This window comes from Halichoeres trimaculatus, unplaced genomic scaffold (assembly GCF_033239565.1).
Source record: "Halichoeres trimaculatus isolate MK-OKI-2021-1 unplaced genomic scaffold, fHalTri1.1 fHalTri1_scaffold_22, whole genome shotgun sequence".
Lineage (NCBI taxonomy): Eukaryota > Metazoa > Chordata > Actinopteri > Labriformes > Labridae > Halichoeres > Halichoeres trimaculatus.
Window position 1 is genome coordinate 8,779,135 of NW_027437200.1, and position 17,688 is coordinate 8,796,822.

The window sequence follows — 17,688 nt, forward strand, 5'->3', positions numbered from 1 at the left end:
TTTCTCACAAGTTAAGGAGACCTTTGAGGATTATGTTTTTCTTTGAATAAGGCTCTGTCTTACGTAAAGAATGTGTTTTTATGGTTGTATTACATATACATTATTAAGCTCCTACACGGCATTTAGGTTAGTGCTTATTTATATGGTCCCCAGGGAAAAGTGGTGCCTCCAATTATATCTTAAAGTATAACCTGTACATACAATATTCTATACTAATATTTTGTTCTTTAACAATAGTCAGTCAAATAAGTAAATCAAACTTTATTTGCAAAGCATTTTTCATACATTAAAAATGGAAAAATTCAACAGATTTTAAAGTGTAATGTCTTTTCTCAAGGTATCATTGTTTGCCTGTAGTTCAACTAACCAGTAACTGTCACTTTGCTTTTAGTATAAACCATCAAGCATGAATACATAAACCTACATTTTATGTGTTCATGACATTAAGAACATAAGACAGACCGAATACACTGGAATAATGCTTATGAATTTTACTATTCTGGGATGGAATATTCCCCGTTCTCAAAGTGTTTTATTTTATTTTGTAAGACCTTTTGTTCAGTTTCCTCTACTCTTGTTCCCGAATATTGCTGTCTTCACGAAGCTGAGGGATAGAGCGCACGCGCAGCTTGGTGTACCCACTGGGGCCGCAGACGAAGCACGAGACGCTAAGAGCCAATTAGAGAGCAGCAAATCCAGGATCTTCCAATCGGATCTTTGCAGCGCTCCTGTTATTATGTTGCCTTCAAATCCCAGGGGAAAACCGGCGAATGAAGCATGTTTCAACAGTTATGAGATGTTCAGGTCGGGTCAGGGCGTTCAGACACCAGCAAACAATGCACATCTTAGTTCTTCAGCGAATTAAACGAAACAGATGAAGCAATATGTTCTGAGAAAAAGTTTTAATGATCTTGTGGTTTTATTTATCCTCCAGTATTTTGACAGGATTTTCCCTGTTCGAACTAAGCTGAAAAATCACGTTGATTTATTTATTGAACATCTTAAGAAGAGGTCTTTGTGTTTACCAAAGCAGTGATCTTTTCAAGTCTTTGAGCGTTTATGTCTCAAAAAAAATCTGAAATATATTTATTTGTGGCTTCTTGTATTTATTTTGCAGGCAATCTAATTGTATTGCTGTTTTCTGTTTGACAGTTTTAGTTTTTACTAGACTGTAATTTGTCAAATAAAACAAAACTATTTAATTTGTATTTCTAATACTTGAAACTACCATATACAAATCTGAAATGAATAAATCACACTTAGAAATAACTTGATTTAAAATTAATGGGAAAATTCATGATATTTCCAGAGAAAACTCATCTACCTTGGCATGATGTTTACAACCTTACAGCTTTGGATTTTTTTCAGCTGTATACAAAAATCACATTTGTTTCTGTTAATTGGTGCAACACTAAATTAATTCTCAGTTTGAAACATATTTTTTTAACTGTCTTTTGTGTTTGATTAGATTTTTGTTGAAATGCTGAATCTTAAAAGTAATGGCTTCAAAGCTTCTGTAATTTTTTTTTTGTCAATGTAGCACCCCCTGTGGATGAGGGATATGTTTTATCCCTAAGCTGATTTTTTTTAACCTATGTACAGGCGATGTTTAAAAGTTAAAAAAAAATGCATCCAGATTCCTTTACCAGTCAAATGTGCATGCTAATGTCAACACTTGACTTAAAAGTTAATCTTGCAATGGATAATTCTATCTGACTCCTTCCCCCATCACAGCATTAGACATAAAAACAACCATGTACAGTATAAATAGTAAATCTTGTTAGTGATGGTCTTTGTTGCTATTGTAAATCATGCAAAGGCATTAGGGTTAATTCTGGTCTGTTTCATAGCCAGCTAAAAACTCCCCACAGGAGCTTTAACTTTAACGTGAGAGCCTCCACAGCCCATCCATGTATCACACTTTTCAGTGTGGGACATAGGAGGGAAAATAATCATTAACCAACCATAAGCAGTCAGTTGAAAAGGTCTGGTGTAAACATTTTGAAGGCGACACAGTTAAACTGACTCTTGACTGTGATACACAAACTGTAACGCTACAACCGTAAGGTTGTTCGCAGTGACAGGGCGGTTTCTATAGTTTTGGTCCTCTGTACTCGCCGTAGGTCCATGCTGGTTTGCAGGAGGCTGATGAATGAGGTAAAGTTTAGCAGACAACACCTTAAACTTGCAATTTATTTAACTTTTACCCAACAGAACAGTGCCTTTGTCAGTCTACGGTGGGAAATTACAAATAAAACGCGGTTTATTTCGACTCGTGCACGTTTTGTCGATCAGTTTTAGCTTTTGGTGCAGATAACACCTGTGTTTCTCTGCTAGTGTTAGCCGGTGCTCAGCTAACTTAGTTTCCCAGCTTGTTTAAACTCACAGTATTTAAAATATTGACTTGAATGATCAAGTATGGGATATAAAATCGTCCAGCTACGTGACTGAACTGTGGTTAGGACACGTAGGCATCATCAGGACCGCGACTGTTCTCAGAAACGATACAGAGTAAAGGAACCTCATATGAAAACAGGGTACTTTTATCTTGATTCAATTATTATAGAAACATTTCAACTTAAAAAAAACGTCATAGAGTGAATAATTTCAATAAAGATAAAGTCAACTTAAATTCGGCATTCAGGTAAGCCAAAAAAAGATATCATTTTAGTAACAAAAACATGTCAACGTCACCATCAACAGCTTAACAAGCTTGTTGATGTTACACCCCTATCAGTAAATGCTAAGTGCATTTCAGTGTTTGTATTCATACCTAGATATTTTAAAGCATGATTGGTATCGTTGTCACAGCTTTGAGATGTTTTAAGCGTTTGTTTGGAAAAGATATCATTTAATTTAGGTTTTGTGATGAGTTTTAGTAGATAAGCACCGTGTATCTCCAAAAGATGTCTTCCTTAAACTTTTTTATTTTTATTTGTTGTGCACAATCACTGTGTATGAATGACTTGATATGGTATCTGGCCTTAAAGCAAATATGAGGCACTAATTTTGTGTTTATGTGTTGCTTCTTTTTATCCTTTTTTTTCTTATGCAGAAATTAATATTTGTTCCAGGTTGTATGGGATGAAGAAATTAATCCCTTGATGACTATGTCGGATTAATTACTGTACCATGAAGATAGTAAAACTTTGTAAACATTGTATTTGTGGTGTTCAACCATCGTATTGAACCCATGGCTCACAAAATCTGTTGCCCTGTGAAGGTTCAGTTAGATCCTTCATTTATTAATTGCTATTACCAATAGATTTTTCTATGTTTTTATCTATTTATTTGTTTTAATGAAATCAGTTTCTGTCTGAGCAGATAAGAATATTGAACTTGATGCAGGCGCACAACTTGGTCTTGGACCGTGCACAGATTTTTAGTAGCACTCAGTGTGGAAAGGACCTTTTTGGAAAGGCTCCTACTTTGTGACTGCAGTCGTTATATTGTGTATCACAGGGAACAACCACCCTCCTCCGACTCTGCCCTGCCATGCCCCTTCTCCGTCTAAGCTCCGGCAGTCTGAAGCCCTCTGCAGCAGATAAGCTGGTCTTCTACTTGTACTGAATGCCAAAGCACAGAACATCACTTAGTACAAGGCAGTGTGAGTGTGACAGGAAGTCATTGCAGACGTTGTTAAAACATCTGACGAGTATGAAGATGTAGTGAACAAACTGTACAAAAAAACATGTCTCCTGAAGGCTTCTGTGGTGCAAATTTATATAAAAGAAGCAGGTTTAAAATAAATAAGTAGATAAATAAAAATCAGCATTCAGTCCAACGGATCACAAGGAAAGAGTCCTTGTGATCCGCTATGCTTTTATCTCATAAATCTTTGCAGTAAGTCTGAATATAGAGGTGTTTTAGAAGATCTTTTTAATGATGTTTGACCTTTTCCAGGATGTTCCTTTAAGAATTCCAAATTTATGAATGAAACTGGCATCAGAGCACCATTTTTTATTCTAGCCTGTGAACGAGAAATGAGAAGACGTGAACAAGCCACAGTCAGTCAGTCAGACATTCAGGTCCTTCAACACAGCCATGAAGTGGTGTGTGCTGTGCTGCTGGAAAGGCCCTCAAAAATTCCCACGTATGTGTGTTTGGCGTGTGCAGCCTGCAGCAGCAGTGAGTGTCACACAGTAAAGCCTCAGCAGAGTCATTTCTAAAGCACTGTGAGCCCAACACTGTTCATGCATTGTCCTCTCTTCTATTGCTAATGCAGAGCTAGCAGTACAGGCAGGCGCATATTGTGTTGCTGTAAGGTAAATATGCTGCAGAAAAAACTGGAACAGTTTGTTCTACTCACTGATTTTAAAGTTAAAATCAGAGAAGAAGCTGGATGATTCCAAATGAAAGATATCAGCTCAGATATGAAGAGTTATTTTGAAACTTTGGTTCAAACACAAACTTCAGCCGCTGTCCTGTTTGTCAAACCTCTGGAATGAACTTCACAGACCTTTAAAGGGAGTGTGTTTAGAAATGAGTTATGCTGTTAAATGGTAATAAGAGGACTGGAGTAAGTTTGTAGTGTGGTGGTGTAGCAGGTGCTGCTGTCTTACCTGTCCATGTGGAGCTGAAGGTGCTGGGAGCCGGTGCAGAGCGAGCAGCAGCAGAGGGTGGAGAACAGTACAGAAAAACAGGCAGCTTATCAGAGAGATAACAGCAGGGAGGGGGAGGGTGTTTGGGGACGGGGTGACAGGAGGATCCTGTTCCCTGTTTAAAATAATGAAAGAACAACAGATCAGATCGCAGACAGGAGAGCTGATGTGAAACGACGAGAAACTCTCTGAAAGTTGTTCTAACCACAGATCCTGACTTTGTTTTATGATAATGAGGCTTTTATTCTTTACCCTCTCCTTTTTCCTTTCTTCTGCAACTTATTTTGACCATTTCCTCTTCTCCTCTGTTTCCTCCCTACATTTTTTTAACCTTTGCCTTTTTTTAATATCTTTCACCACATCCGTTTTTACCCTATTCCTCTCATATACTTCTTTCTTGTTCACCCTCGATTCTCTTCTTCTCCCTGATCTTTTTCTAAACTTCCCCTCCTTTGTATTTCCATTCTCTGACACACTCCTGTTCTCTACTCTATCTTTACTCCTTTCTACATCAGCCTCTTCTTCCTGCCCACATGTTTAACCTTAGCCATTTCTCCTCAGTTTTTTTCCTCTTCTTTTCTTCTTATCAGTCTTGTCCTCTTCCTCCCTTCTTTTTCTTGTTTGTGTTCTTGTTTTTCTTCTGTTTTAATGTGTGACTGTTCTTTCTTCAGCATCTTCTTCCCTTTCTTCCCCCTTTCACCTTTTCACCTCTTCTTCTCCTCTTCTTTTTTAAAAGAAATTATTTTACTTCTTGTGTCTCTCCTCTTCTTTTCCTCCCCCTCCTCTTTCACTTTCTGCTCTCCCTTTTCCTTCTTTTCCTCCCTCTTCCTCTTCTACTTTTTTATTCCTTCACTTTTTTTCTCCCTCATCATTTTCTTTATTTTCTCTACTTTTAAAGGTCACCTGCTGTGGATCTCATCATTTTTCTCAAGGTTTTTCTATCTGATCGATTTTTGATTTTGTGGAGTAACTCATTTGTGGGATCGATCCCTCCTCCTGCATATTTTTTCTTTCTTTGTGTTTCTGGTGTAACGTTTTGACTCCAGCTCTCAGAGCCTGCAGCAGTGAAATCCTCTCTGAGGAAGCAGCAGCTGTCGAGCTCAGACCTCTGACAGCTGGCACCTGTACGACATGCTCTCAGGTGTGGAGCCTACCTGAGCCGGTCCACTCATCTGCTCAGCGGTGTGCGACGCTGATGTTTCATGAATGATTAAAACCAAAATAATGTCATGGCTGCGAGCCAATAATCTGATAACATGGATCGGTTTTCAAAGGATTGAAGTCAGAAAACCTCAAAGCAGAGCTGCTGCTGCAGGAATGTTTGCTCTAGTAAAGGTGAGGAGCAACAGGTGGCTGCAGCGCTCTGCGTTGTTCAGAGAAAAGGCTGATATGTGATATTTAAAAAAGAATTTCACTAAGTTTCTTCATGAAAAAAGTAAGTTTTGTTATACCACAGAAAATATTAAAGTCTTATTCCTCCTCTCAGGTGTGACCTGCAGACATGGCGGAGACTTTGAAGATTCGATTTGACTTCCACAGCCCCGTCATACAAGCCCAGGTAAGCTCCTCATTTGCTGCTATCACTGAGCTCTAGCTTTTTATCAACAAGCCACAATAGGTAGTCATCTTGGGAAATGGGACAGCACTACTTCACAGGGATGGGTACCGAATCAGGTACTTTTTTAGGTACCTACCAAGTTATGTCAAGTACTGGGTATCGATTCACGTAAAATCAAAAGGTACCATGTTTAGGTACCTAAATGCATTCTTGTGACTGTGAGGGACTGGAAGGGTAGGTGATTTTCCATGCTGGGTATGAACACAGCATTTCAAGGTTATATATTGAAGAATAAATTTGTTGAATTGTAAAAAAAAACCCCAAAACTTATTTTTTATTATTAAACAAATTGATATTTTTTACTACATAAACACAAAAAGTACCGAAAATTAGTACCGTTGAGTACTGGTACCAATTGCCAGGTACCGTGCATTGGTACTGTATCGTTTCAAATGTGAAACCCATCCCTACTACTGCATGAAAATAGGTGAGCAGCTACCTTGAAGAAATGAGGATTCAGAGATGCATCACTCTGACTGAAAAGTGCTGTCTCATCCTGAACTAATGTTGTCTGAAAAGAAGGTAGTTAAATGCACATCATGTCGGAGCAGGGTGATTAAGAATCAGCAGCAAGTAAAGGAGAAAAAGGGAAAAAGAAACTCTGACCTGACACAGACCTTTGTGTGAAGATGTTTGGATTATCTCCCCGTGTTGTGGCATTGATTGAGTGTTTAAATAAATTCTTTGTGGATCTAAATTTGTCCTGCGCTGAATCATAAACAGCTGAAGCCCATGCCTCCTCCAAAATCCACAACCTCTCACTCTACCCTTTTTGTCTGTAAACTGCGGAAGAAATGAGGCTCAGGAGATCGCTCAGGGACATTCTGTGGTTTCTGAATGGTTAAAGAAACTAAGGAAACCAAAAGACAGACACATCTAAAAGTGATTTTTCCTGGTTTTCTTTCCCAGACGGTGAGAAGCCTTGTTGCTGCTGTGCTCAAAGAGAAAGGACCAAATGGGCAGATCGCACAGTCCTCCACACAGGTGGGTTATGCATGAAAATACTCTTATTTAGTGTCATCACTGCTCCTGGTAAAGGGCAAACTGCCCCCTGAACTGCTGAAGTTTGTTTGTGTGTTTCAGAGTCCGGCGTTGGAGGCTCTGTGGCAGCAGTGCTGCTCAGACTCGGCTCTGGTGCGTTCATCCTGCTGCGATGCTGTGGTGCTGCTGGTGGATCAGGGACACGCTGACCTGCAGTACATCCTCAACAGTGTCCTCAACCTGCTGCCTTCAGCCAGGTACACACACTCTCACACATCTGGGAGGTTAGAGAGGTTATTTCAGGGTAAACTACAGAATCTTCATCATTACATCAGGGCAGAACTGGAGCCTTTTCCTTATCCTTCAAACTTTTTTTTGATGCAGACACGTGACAAACCAAATGTTTTTAAATTCCTCCAGGTGATGGAGGTAGATTAAAAATCATGCTGAGCTTGATCTGTTAAGAATGACCTGTGAGATGCTGTAGTCCTCAGACACAACATTAGCCATGGTTACATGAGGAGTTTTTTGTCTTTCCGAATGGAATCTTTCTAAATGACTTTTCCGAAAACAAAAGTATACATGGAATGGAATATTCCAATCTCTGGTCTACATGTGCCACTATAATCAAACAGTATAGTCAATGGGGCATGCGCAGAAAAGTGAAAACATCACGTGATTTTTCAAAGATGGAGGATGACAGTTTTTTTTTGCGAGCTTTTCGTCCACCCAGTCTTGAAATTGTTCAGTTCTTTCAAAGTGGATCAAAAGCAAACTTTCCTCCAGTGCTGACTGCTCGCCGCCATTTTTAAAATTGAGGAACGTCTCTAGTTGCGTCTTACGTCATATATGAGTATGTGCTGAAAGAACGCACCCTGACAACTTTCCATTTGAGTGGATACATGATACATGATACATGATACTATTAGGGAAAGGAATATTCCACCCCTGTGAGATCAATTAAATTTCCATTCAGATTGGCACTTTTCTTTCAGAATGAGGTGTATAGAAAGGTTAAATTCTGTCTGTTTGAGCAAATAAACCGAATGCAAGCAGAATATTTGGGTCCATGTATACGTGGCTGGTGAGAAACTTTTATTCACAGATAGAAAAATGGATCAAAACCTCAAATGTTCTTTCCGACTGCTTAGAAGTAAGAGCTCAAGCCCCACAGTTTGATCATCGAACTCAAAAAAACTTCATTAGAACTGAGTACAGCTCACTTGAGATGTGTCCAACAACAGACTGACTGCACCTGACACAGAATACATGATGCGATGGAGTTGGAGCGTGCTCTGTAGGTCACCGTAATGCACAGACATAATTCAGCTTTCAGTAATAGGACACTGCCACCCTGTCCTTGTCCTCTCTGCTGACTTGGATCCATTAATTCTCCTCAGAGCTAAAGCAGAGCTGGTCTAACAAGATAGTGACCTTTTCTGCTCTCCATCCTGTGACTCATGTGGAAAATGGAAAATGCTGAGTCAGCTTTTTCAACGACCTTTCTGCCAGCGATCGGTGGGACGAAAATAACTGGCCGATAATTTGACATGAACAGTAGATTAGATGACAAAGATGTGAAAGGAGTCGGCAGAGATTAATCAGACTCTGAAAACAACTTCAGCTCTGGGGAAGTTTTTGAGCCTCTCTGTGCTTGTTTTTTTTTTGGATTTACAGAATGAAATCAAAAGTTTTTGGGTTGATTTTATATTGAACCTTGTGTATCGCTCATAAAATCAGCCTTTTTACTCCAGCCTATGTCACACAGTTTGACCTGGTCTGTAGGTAAATTGTGTTGAGGTAGTGTCAGAGTGAAGCTAACATTAGCTGAGCTAGCACCAACCTAAACCATATCAGGTAATCCAGTTGATAATTTAGTCACCTGATCATGTTGATGCAGATGAACAGTGAAAGATTACCAAACTGAGATGAGCAGTGAAGTTAGTTAAATATTTACTTCACATCATGTCCACAGGGGGCGCCAAATCCAACACACTGAAAGATGTTTGATGAACTATTATATTGAACAAAATCCTGATTTTTCTTGACAATTAAGCTGATGACTGATTGTCAGGATATCTCTGACCATTAACTGGATGTTTGATCTGCGTAAAACAAGTGTTTGGGTCTCCAGCCCTTATTTGATTTTCCAATTTTTTTATTTTCTTCTGACAAGCCTGAGTTTAAGATTCAATCCAGTAGACCAGATTAAATCCACTCAGGTTGCTTTTGATTAACCAGGACTGCAAGAGATTTCAAGTAAACCAAATGCGAAACATCTTTACAGATTTCAATTTTAAACCTCACAGCTATAAATTAACCCACTTTGGTTATTTTTACCTTGTGACCCTCAGTTAAAGTAGAAAATTTTCCAAAAGCTGAGAGTTGGTTAACCTCAAGTAGAGCCAGGCTCGCAGCCTTCCCCTCCTCCCTTTCGTGTGCTAAGCTAGGCTAACTGAATGCTAACTTGATCTCTGTACTGAACAGATTCTTTGATCACAGTTCTCTCGTCTACCTGACACACACCTCTCATTCAGGTCCCAACAAGTCCAGTTTACCACTTCAGTGAATTTCAGCAGCTTTGTTTGTTTTGTCTTTACAGAAACTTCCAGGGGCTGGTCAAAGTGATTGGACGGCTGCTCCAGATGCAGGCGGAGCAGAGAGACAAAGGGACACAGTTCACCTGTCCGTACTCTATCAGGTCAGACACAGATCTTTCTGTTGATATTCTTCTGTTGATAGAAACTCTACTATTCTCTCATTGGGGTAAGATCAACAAGCTGTTGACTAAAGGTGAAGGCATGGAAGCTAATCTCAAATTATTTCTGCCCAAACCTGATGATGTAGAGCGCCTGAGCAGGCAGAAGAAAACCACTGCTTTTATCCCCAAATTTTATGTCTTTTAGTGATTAAGACCATACAATATGTAAACATGGGGGTTGGGTGTACAGTAGAATACTGTAAAAGTGAAGAGGAGAGATACTTTTGACTTTGTAGATTCCCTCTTAGTGAGCAGAAACAGAATGACAGAAAGTTTAAATACAGATTTAACTGCAACACTGTCCCAATAAGGAACAATGCTGGGCAAATTACTTTATACAAGTGATTAGTTATAGTAACTCAGTACTTTCCCAAAAAAGTAACTGAATTAGTAACAGAGTTACTCCCCCATAAATGTAAATAGTCACCAGGGAAATTAAAAAAAAAAGTAAATTTGCGTTTCTTTTTTGAAAAACCTTCAAATATGTAAAAGAATCTAGATTTTTGTGTTTTGCTGGGGGGCATAATTTAGTTAACCTTCAGCTTCCAGCCTGTGGTTGGGAAGTACAGAGGAGACCTAGTGGAGTGCTCCAGGGCTGAAGTTAATGCAAACTTTAGAGCTAACCCCGTACCCTTAACCACTCTTCACCTGGCAATAAGTAGCACACGAGAATCCGGCTTGGCTCTTGAAGAGTTGTGGTTTTATTTACATTATGCACTCAATCACACACCTCCCGCTCTCACTTGCATACTCTACACACCACTCTTAAGCACACAGCTGTTCATAACCACTTATACTACAGTTCATTTCACATATATGTGTTTGTATGTAACGATGGCGCTGAAGTAGAGCCTGTACTTCCATCCTAAAAAGGCCAGTTTTGACTCACCGCTTAGGACTTGCCATTGTTGCATCTTTGTAACGACACCACCCACTCTACCTTCAGGCAATCATCAGTACTAAAGCGTCCGTCACCCCTCCTCACCAAAAAAGGACAAAAAGAAAAAAACACATTTTATTTGCAACTCCTGTCCTGTATCTGGCCGAGTGGGCCAGGCAGGACAGCAGCTGTTAGATATCAGTCCAATCCAATCCAACTTTATTTGTTAAGCACTTTAAAAACAGACCCTGTTGACCAAAGTGCTGTACAGAAAAAAATAAAAATAAAAAATCTTATCAAACACATAGCAGCTAATACAAAAAACGCTGCATTTAAAATACCAAAATAATAGTAATAAAAAGAAATTAAAACATTATTAAAACATTTTTAAAAAGCATGACAAAGAACAATAAAATAAATAAATAAAATTGACGATTACTTTGTGTTAAAAGCAGGAGCAAAAAAGTAGGTTTTAAGAAGGGATTTGAAAACAGACAGAGAAGAGGCTGGTTTGACATGCTGTGGTAACTCATTCCAGAGTTTTGAAGTCGAAAATGCTCCATCCCCCCTGAGCTCCCGCTTGGTTTTTGGCAACCTCAGGAACAGCTGATCAGCTGACCCCAGCAGGTGGGTGTGTTTAGGTGCTGAAGCTCAGAGAGATAGGGCGGTGCAAGAAAATAGAGAGATTTAAAAGCGAACAAAAGAATTTTAAAATTAACCGTACATTGTATGGGCCACCAGTGGAGGGAGACTAAAATCAGTGCATATTAATGCTTGAAATAGTTACCTGTTGCTTTTATTCCCAACGCTAACACTAAAAGTATAAAAGCACAGACACAATGACCCCTGGGAATGACCACAGTCACGTGAGAGGGGAGCTGGTGTTGCAGTCTGAACCTGGTCCTGCTGGGGCCTGAAGTGGCTCTGAGTCTCGGCAGCAGATTGCACCGGTCCGCCGTGAGCAGACGGTCAACAATGGGCACCAGTGTGCATCCTCCATTAATCCCGCAGCATTTACAGTTACCCAGCAGTGCCAGGGCTCGACGACCAATGACAGGCCGGTCCTGCCAGGCCAATGGCGCCACCCTGCTGCCCTCAACACATTCATCTTCACACCGGGGAGGTTTAGACTGCCAGACAGACGCAGACAGCAGAGACAGGGATGAAGATGGAGAAGGAGAAAAGGACAATAGAAGAAAAGAAGAGAGGGTTAAGGGAGACAGAGGAAGGGATGGAAAGAGTGAGCAATGAAACGACAAAAAGAAAGGGTATCAGGAGCAGAGAATCAAAAGAATGTAGGGAGAAAGAAAAGGGGAAAGACAAAGCAGCTCAGTGTTTTTATCACCTGCTGTAAGTGATTAAGGAGGCTGCGGGATGTTGGCAGAGGTGCAGGAGGACGATGAGGAGGACAAACAGGAGGACAGTGGTACATTATATCTGCCCGAGGACATTCAAACACTAACTGTGTCAACTGCAACGTTTAATCCAGACAGAAAGTGTCTACTGAGCCTTTTTTAGTTTGTAAGATAAGAGGTATTTGATGATACCAAATGACATCCTCAGACTCTTGTCTTGCTTGTTTTATTGTTAGAGCTCTTATCATATCAAAGTGATGGCATCTCGTTGTGTTGTGCTGTATCATATAGTATAATTTCATACCAATCATACTGTGTACAATAGGTCCCAGGTTTTTTCAACACAGAAGCTTTCCTTCAAAGATTAAAGAGGACCAGCAGAGATTTGTGGGTTTTCTCCTGGTGTTTGCTCGCCGGCCTGTTCTCAGATAGTAAATCAGGTATGATCCTCCTCACCATACTTCCTCTCAGGTCTTGGTGTTACCTTCAGACCTCTCAGGAAGCTGCTGGTACCTGAGCCCATCTGTCTGCCAGCACTCTGATTCAGCTGTGAACTTGCAGTTGAACTGAGAAGAGGACGATCCCGCTCTTCTTCCTGCCTCTTTCTTTGTGTGAGCGCTGAAGAGTCGGGCAGGGTGTGAGAGGCTGATGGATGGGGCCTGAATTGAAGTGGGGACGGCTGTGTGCAATCCGAGGAGGGGGGCAGAGATGGTCAGACAGATTAGAGTCTGAGGAAGAATGAGGAGGAGGAGGAGGGAGGGATCGTCCAGGTCTGGGTCTCATTGTGGGCTGTCACAGGATCAGACTTGCTCAGTCAGTTCTTCCTCCCCACACTTTAAGACCTGTTGATTGATTGAGGCTTTGGTCAAGTGGGCCTAATGGTAGACCTGTTGTGCTAACCTCTGACCTGTCTGTGTGCTGAGTCCTAACAATACCCAGGACTTCACCTTGGATTTGACCTCAGTGTTTTGTCTGGACTCAAGTGGTTTCAGATTCAGGAGTAATGAAGTCTGTCTGGTGTTGACGCTCTGAGGAGAGGACAGGTAGAGGACAGGAAGCCTCAGACGTGGTGCGATTAGAAACACCTGGGTCCTCACTGACTGACAGGAAGGAAGTGTGTGTTTAAAAATATGTGTCAGCTTTGTTTGAGTCTGATCTTGTCACTTATAGGGGTAGTTTAAAGTTTTTAAAGAGTGGTACTTGTTGATAGTACAAACTACGGTGGATCCGTCTCAGTTCAGCCCCTTTGTTTCGAAACCTGAAAACTGGAACAGAAACTGTCAACCTCAGATAGGGTCAGTGCTGTTAAGTCATTTAGCTGTTATTAGCTTTATGACCAGAAGTTTCATGTAGCGAAGTCTGAGCCGCTGCAGCGTCCAATCAGAGAGTGATATTCCGTATGGGGGCGTGTCTGTGAGTGAAAAGACTTCCACAAAGCCAGCTCCCGTGTTTCCTCGATCATAGCTCGTCCGATCAGTCTCTTCCATCCTCTCTCCTCTTTCCTCTGAGCACAATTATCGCTTCGGGACAGTCTTCAAAATGGCGACTAATAAAGTACTTCCGGTGCCGCGGAGGAGAGAGGAAAGAGGAGGCACGAAATTAATGCATTGAGATGCACCCATAGTCAGTTAACACATTCTTTAGATGATTGTATAACATCATCCACTAGTTCCAGGCGATGGAGGGAATTTGGGTGGAAAAATGTAAAACGCTTTTTATGACGCCTCAACTTAAACATGAACAATTCAGTATTCAGCAGCAATGTTGGAGACAATGTGGGCAGATTAATGTCAATCAATCACATGTTTTTTGTATGTGTAAAACTGAAAACATTCTAGGATAGTGTTATTCAATCTTTGGAATATGTCCTAGGTCATAAGAGCCCCAGGAATTGTGTATCGAGGTATGATCCCTAATAGTGCTGCATGATTTGGGGAAAAGGTGCGATTTGCGATTAGGTGGACAATATTGCGATTGCGATTGCGATTGTGCTTGCGATTTAATAAAAAAAGTTGTGTCATGATGAGTCTACAGACTTGCTTGGTTATCATGGAGAAAAATCTGAATTGCATGTGCTGACATTGCGATTGCGATTGCGATAATCGATAAGGACTTGATTCATAAAGAGGAAATTTACCTTTTTAAAATTGTGATTCTTGCCTGTACAGGGTTCCTGTGGGTCCTTAAAAGGTCTTAAAATTTCTTAAATTCAAATCGGGGTAATTAAGCTCCTAAATTGTCAATTTACGGTAAATTTGCTGTAGGCATTAAATTTAGGGACAGTGCGTTCAATGCCAATGACAAAGCACTATGACCTGCTGTAAAACTCCTAATGGTGTATTTGTTGCGATTTGATTCACAATCCAAAAAAAAATGGTGGAAAAAAGAGAAAACGCCAACTTTGAGTTCTGATTGTGTTTACAGCAAATAAATTGACTTTTTTCATCGGCAGAATGAAATTTAGGGGTCTTAAATTATATTTGTTTTGGTATTAAATTTTTTTAAAAAAAGCTTTAAATTTGACTTTTTAAATGGTGCAAGAACCCTGCTGTAACAAGGCTTTCACAAGAAACTGGTTAAAAAAAGGATCTTCCAAGCCCAACACAGTGGTTGGGCTTTAAGATATAAGATATCTCTATACATGCATGTTGATATGTATAGAGATACATAGATATAAAATCACTGAGTAGCCCTTCTTTAATTCTGTTTGTATATGTTTTGTTGTGCTTTTGTTTGATAAAATTACACAAAAGCAAATAAAAAGTGTGCAAAAAAGATAATTTTGTCTCCTTGGAAAATGTTCATTGAGATGATTCTTTGTGGAGGTGGAGCAGAAATTCATGTCCCGTGCAGGTTGATTACTTTGATGCAGCCTGGGTCACAGCTGCGTCACCTGTATGAGATTAAAATTTGAACAGGTAGTCAGATCCGTGATTTAAACATGGTCTATGTTTTAAACAGGAACAGCCCTCACCCGTTCATCACAGCTCTGGAGAACCGAGCAGACTGCTGGCCGGCTCTGCTGCTGGAGATTGATGATTTCATTCAGCAGGCTGCTGACAGGTTAGCAGAGGCCCTGAACCCTCCATCCAATCAGCTCCTCCCACCTTCCCTGCATGCATTTCATAGCCATCTGTGAAGAGCACCACATGCCAAATAACTCATCACTTCACTGTCAGATGTTATTATGCAGCACTGATAAATCCCAGCATGTACAGTATGGATCAGGGCCTTTACAAGGCTCTGGTCTGCGGAGCTTGTTTACCGTCTGTTTATTTATCCAGCAGAAATGAACCTGCCTACATCACCATGTTGGGCCCTTTTCTGCGATACCTGTACTGTGAGCCTCAGAGACAATCTCAGCACGCTCTGCTCAGACAAAGTCTCCTCAGGGTGCTGCTGCCAAAACACCCTGGAGCTGGGTCAACCCTCCAGGATCTGGACCAGAGACAGGACTCCTCAGTGTCTGACAACCTGCTGCTGTGCCTCTGTGAGCTGGTGCCTTATATGCAGGTGAAAAAACTGCTGAAGTGTATTTAATCCACTGAAACTACAAATGACCTTCATTGAGGCCCTTATTATAAAAAAAGCATGGAGGAGAAATTGTTGTCTCAGCATCTTCACATCAAATCGTGTGGTCCGACTTAAAAGTTGAGTAATATCCACAAAAGCAAAAATGTATGAATATTCAGCAGTAGTTCCTAAAAGGAATAAAAACTTGGATTTTCTGTAAGGATAGCTCGTATATTAAAGTCTAGTAAGTGGTAAGACAAACTGTATCCGAAGGATTATTTCAAGACAAATTAACTCCATCGAGGATTGTTGACATTTTTAAGTGGAAGTTAATTCTAGAGCATCTGCTTTGCTTTATGTGCTGCAGGCAGTGCTGAGAGTAGAGGTGCAGCGATCACAATTTTCTGGCCGATAACTGATCACCAATCATTAAATAGCCTGAGCTGCCGATACCGCTTCGGGCTGATACAAATATTTACTTTTTATTTTTTATAACTGGCAGCATATACCTTCAATGTTCCAATCTTATTTTATTGAAAATCATTGAAAAATACCTTTGAAACAATAAAATCTTTATGTTTTAACTCAAACAACCAATAAAGTGTCCTGAGTTTTAGGTCTCAGAGCAAAAAGCAACAAAGGCTGGCTGTCAGACCCTCCTGGGAGTGTATAAGATCAGTTTCATATGTAAGAATAGACCGGTCACCAATCACCTAAAATTCTGGTAGGGGTCAGGGGTCAGGGGTCAGCCAGCCGTGAGGATCATTAACTATGAAGTTAGACAAAACATGCAATGATACTTTTGATAAATCAAACCTTGAATCTAAGGTTTAAGATTTGTTTATTTTTTATTTTTTTGCTTTTTACTGGAACAGGCTTAAAATTCATGCTTTTAACTGATGTTACCATAACATCCTCTTAAGTCGTCTTTGTCCATCGTCTTTGTGCCGACAGGTGGACGGCGTTGAGGCTGTGTTGGAGCTGAGTGGATTTGTTGATGCTCTGCTTCAGGGTCTCCTCTCCTCCTCTGAGGAGCGCTGCAGGTCTGAGAGGGCCAGACTTCTTTTGCAGCTGCTCTGCGCCAGCCAGCTGTGCCTCAAGCTGAACGGAGACTGTCGGCCTCTCCTCAGCTCATTACACCGACTCCTGCTCGTCTGTAAAGAGGTAACACACCAACAGTTATCATGAAGACCTGGTTTTCAGTTTCATTAACTCAAGATCAGTAGAGTCTGTGCACCAGCTTCATTCATTCCCAGCCTGTTGTTCCAGGAGCTGCCATTGGACGAGCTGCTGATGGGCGTGGCCCTGCTCCTGTTGGAGGCTCCTCCGGCTCAGCAGAGCAGCCTGCTCAGTCTTGGTAAGAACTACCAGAAACAAATGTTTTAAGATGGACCTGTTATACTCATAATCAACTCTTAGATCATTAAATGAAGACTGTTACTTTTATTTCTATTGGCTCTACTTTACTCCTTCTGTTAGAGGTTTATAAATGCTATGTAAACTGAAGTAGTTTACCTTGAAATCTGGCATCAATTACAGATTTATAGTCCATGCAAAACACATTTTCTGGGTTTGCAGAAGGAAATGTGTGTATGCATGCAGGCAGGTGTGCTGAAATAAATAAAAAAATGTATTTAAGTCAAACTGTGTGACTTAAAAACTGTTTGCAACAGAAAAATGTGAATGAATAGTGACTGAACCCAAAGGTATTTTAACTTTTAACTTGTTTTTACGGTTAGGATTTCATAAAGCCTAAAAATCTCTCTCACACAGCTCTGAGTTTAGTCCCTGAGGACTCCGAGCTGTCCCCCTGGTTGAGTCCAGTCCTGGTCCTTCCTGTCCTGCAGCTCCTTTCCTGCTCTGGACTCACTGAGGCGCTGTCTGACCGGCGGACTCACACGCTGAACCAGGACCTGGCCCACAAGCTGCTCCAGAGAATCAGCAGAGAGACGGATACGAGGAGACAGGTAAACTGGTTC

The 17,688-nt window shown here is 40.7% G+C and overlaps 1 protein-coding gene and 1 long non-coding RNA gene across 2 annotated transcripts in view; one reads left to right on the forward strand and one right to left on the reverse strand.

The window, feature by feature from the left end:
- The first annotated feature begins 2,054 nt into the window (after positions 1-2,054).
- Positions 2,055-17,688, forward strand: part of focad (focadhesin) — a 40,081-nt gene continuing 24,447 nt past the window's right edge. Inside the window, exons 1-10 of the mRNA XM_074699324.1 lie at positions 2,055-2,157; positions 6,088-6,159; positions 7,129-7,203; positions 7,303-7,457; positions 9,803-9,901; positions 15,158-15,259; positions 15,484-15,709; positions 16,664-16,873; positions 16,979-17,066; positions 17,483-17,676. Of these exons, the coding sequence (XP_074555425.1) occupies positions 6,103-6,159; positions 7,129-7,203; positions 7,303-7,457; positions 9,803-9,901; positions 15,158-15,259; positions 15,484-15,709; positions 16,664-16,873; positions 16,979-17,066; positions 17,483-17,676 (1,206 nt within the window). The 5' untranslated portion in view covers positions 2,055-2,157; positions 6,088-6,102. The remainder of the gene's footprint in view (positions 2,158-6,087; positions 6,160-7,128; positions 7,204-7,302; positions 7,458-9,802; positions 9,902-15,157; positions 15,260-15,483; positions 15,710-16,663; positions 16,874-16,978; positions 17,067-17,482; positions 17,677-17,688) is intronic.
- LOC141811312 (uncharacterized) lies at positions 14,302-16,741 on the reverse strand. The gene is made up of 3 exons (XR_012600161.1): positions 16,616-16,741; positions 15,171-15,329; positions 14,302-15,089 (listed from the first exon to the last, which is right to left on the reverse strand). It is a non-coding gene; the product is annotated as an uncharacterized LOC141811312 (long non-coding RNA).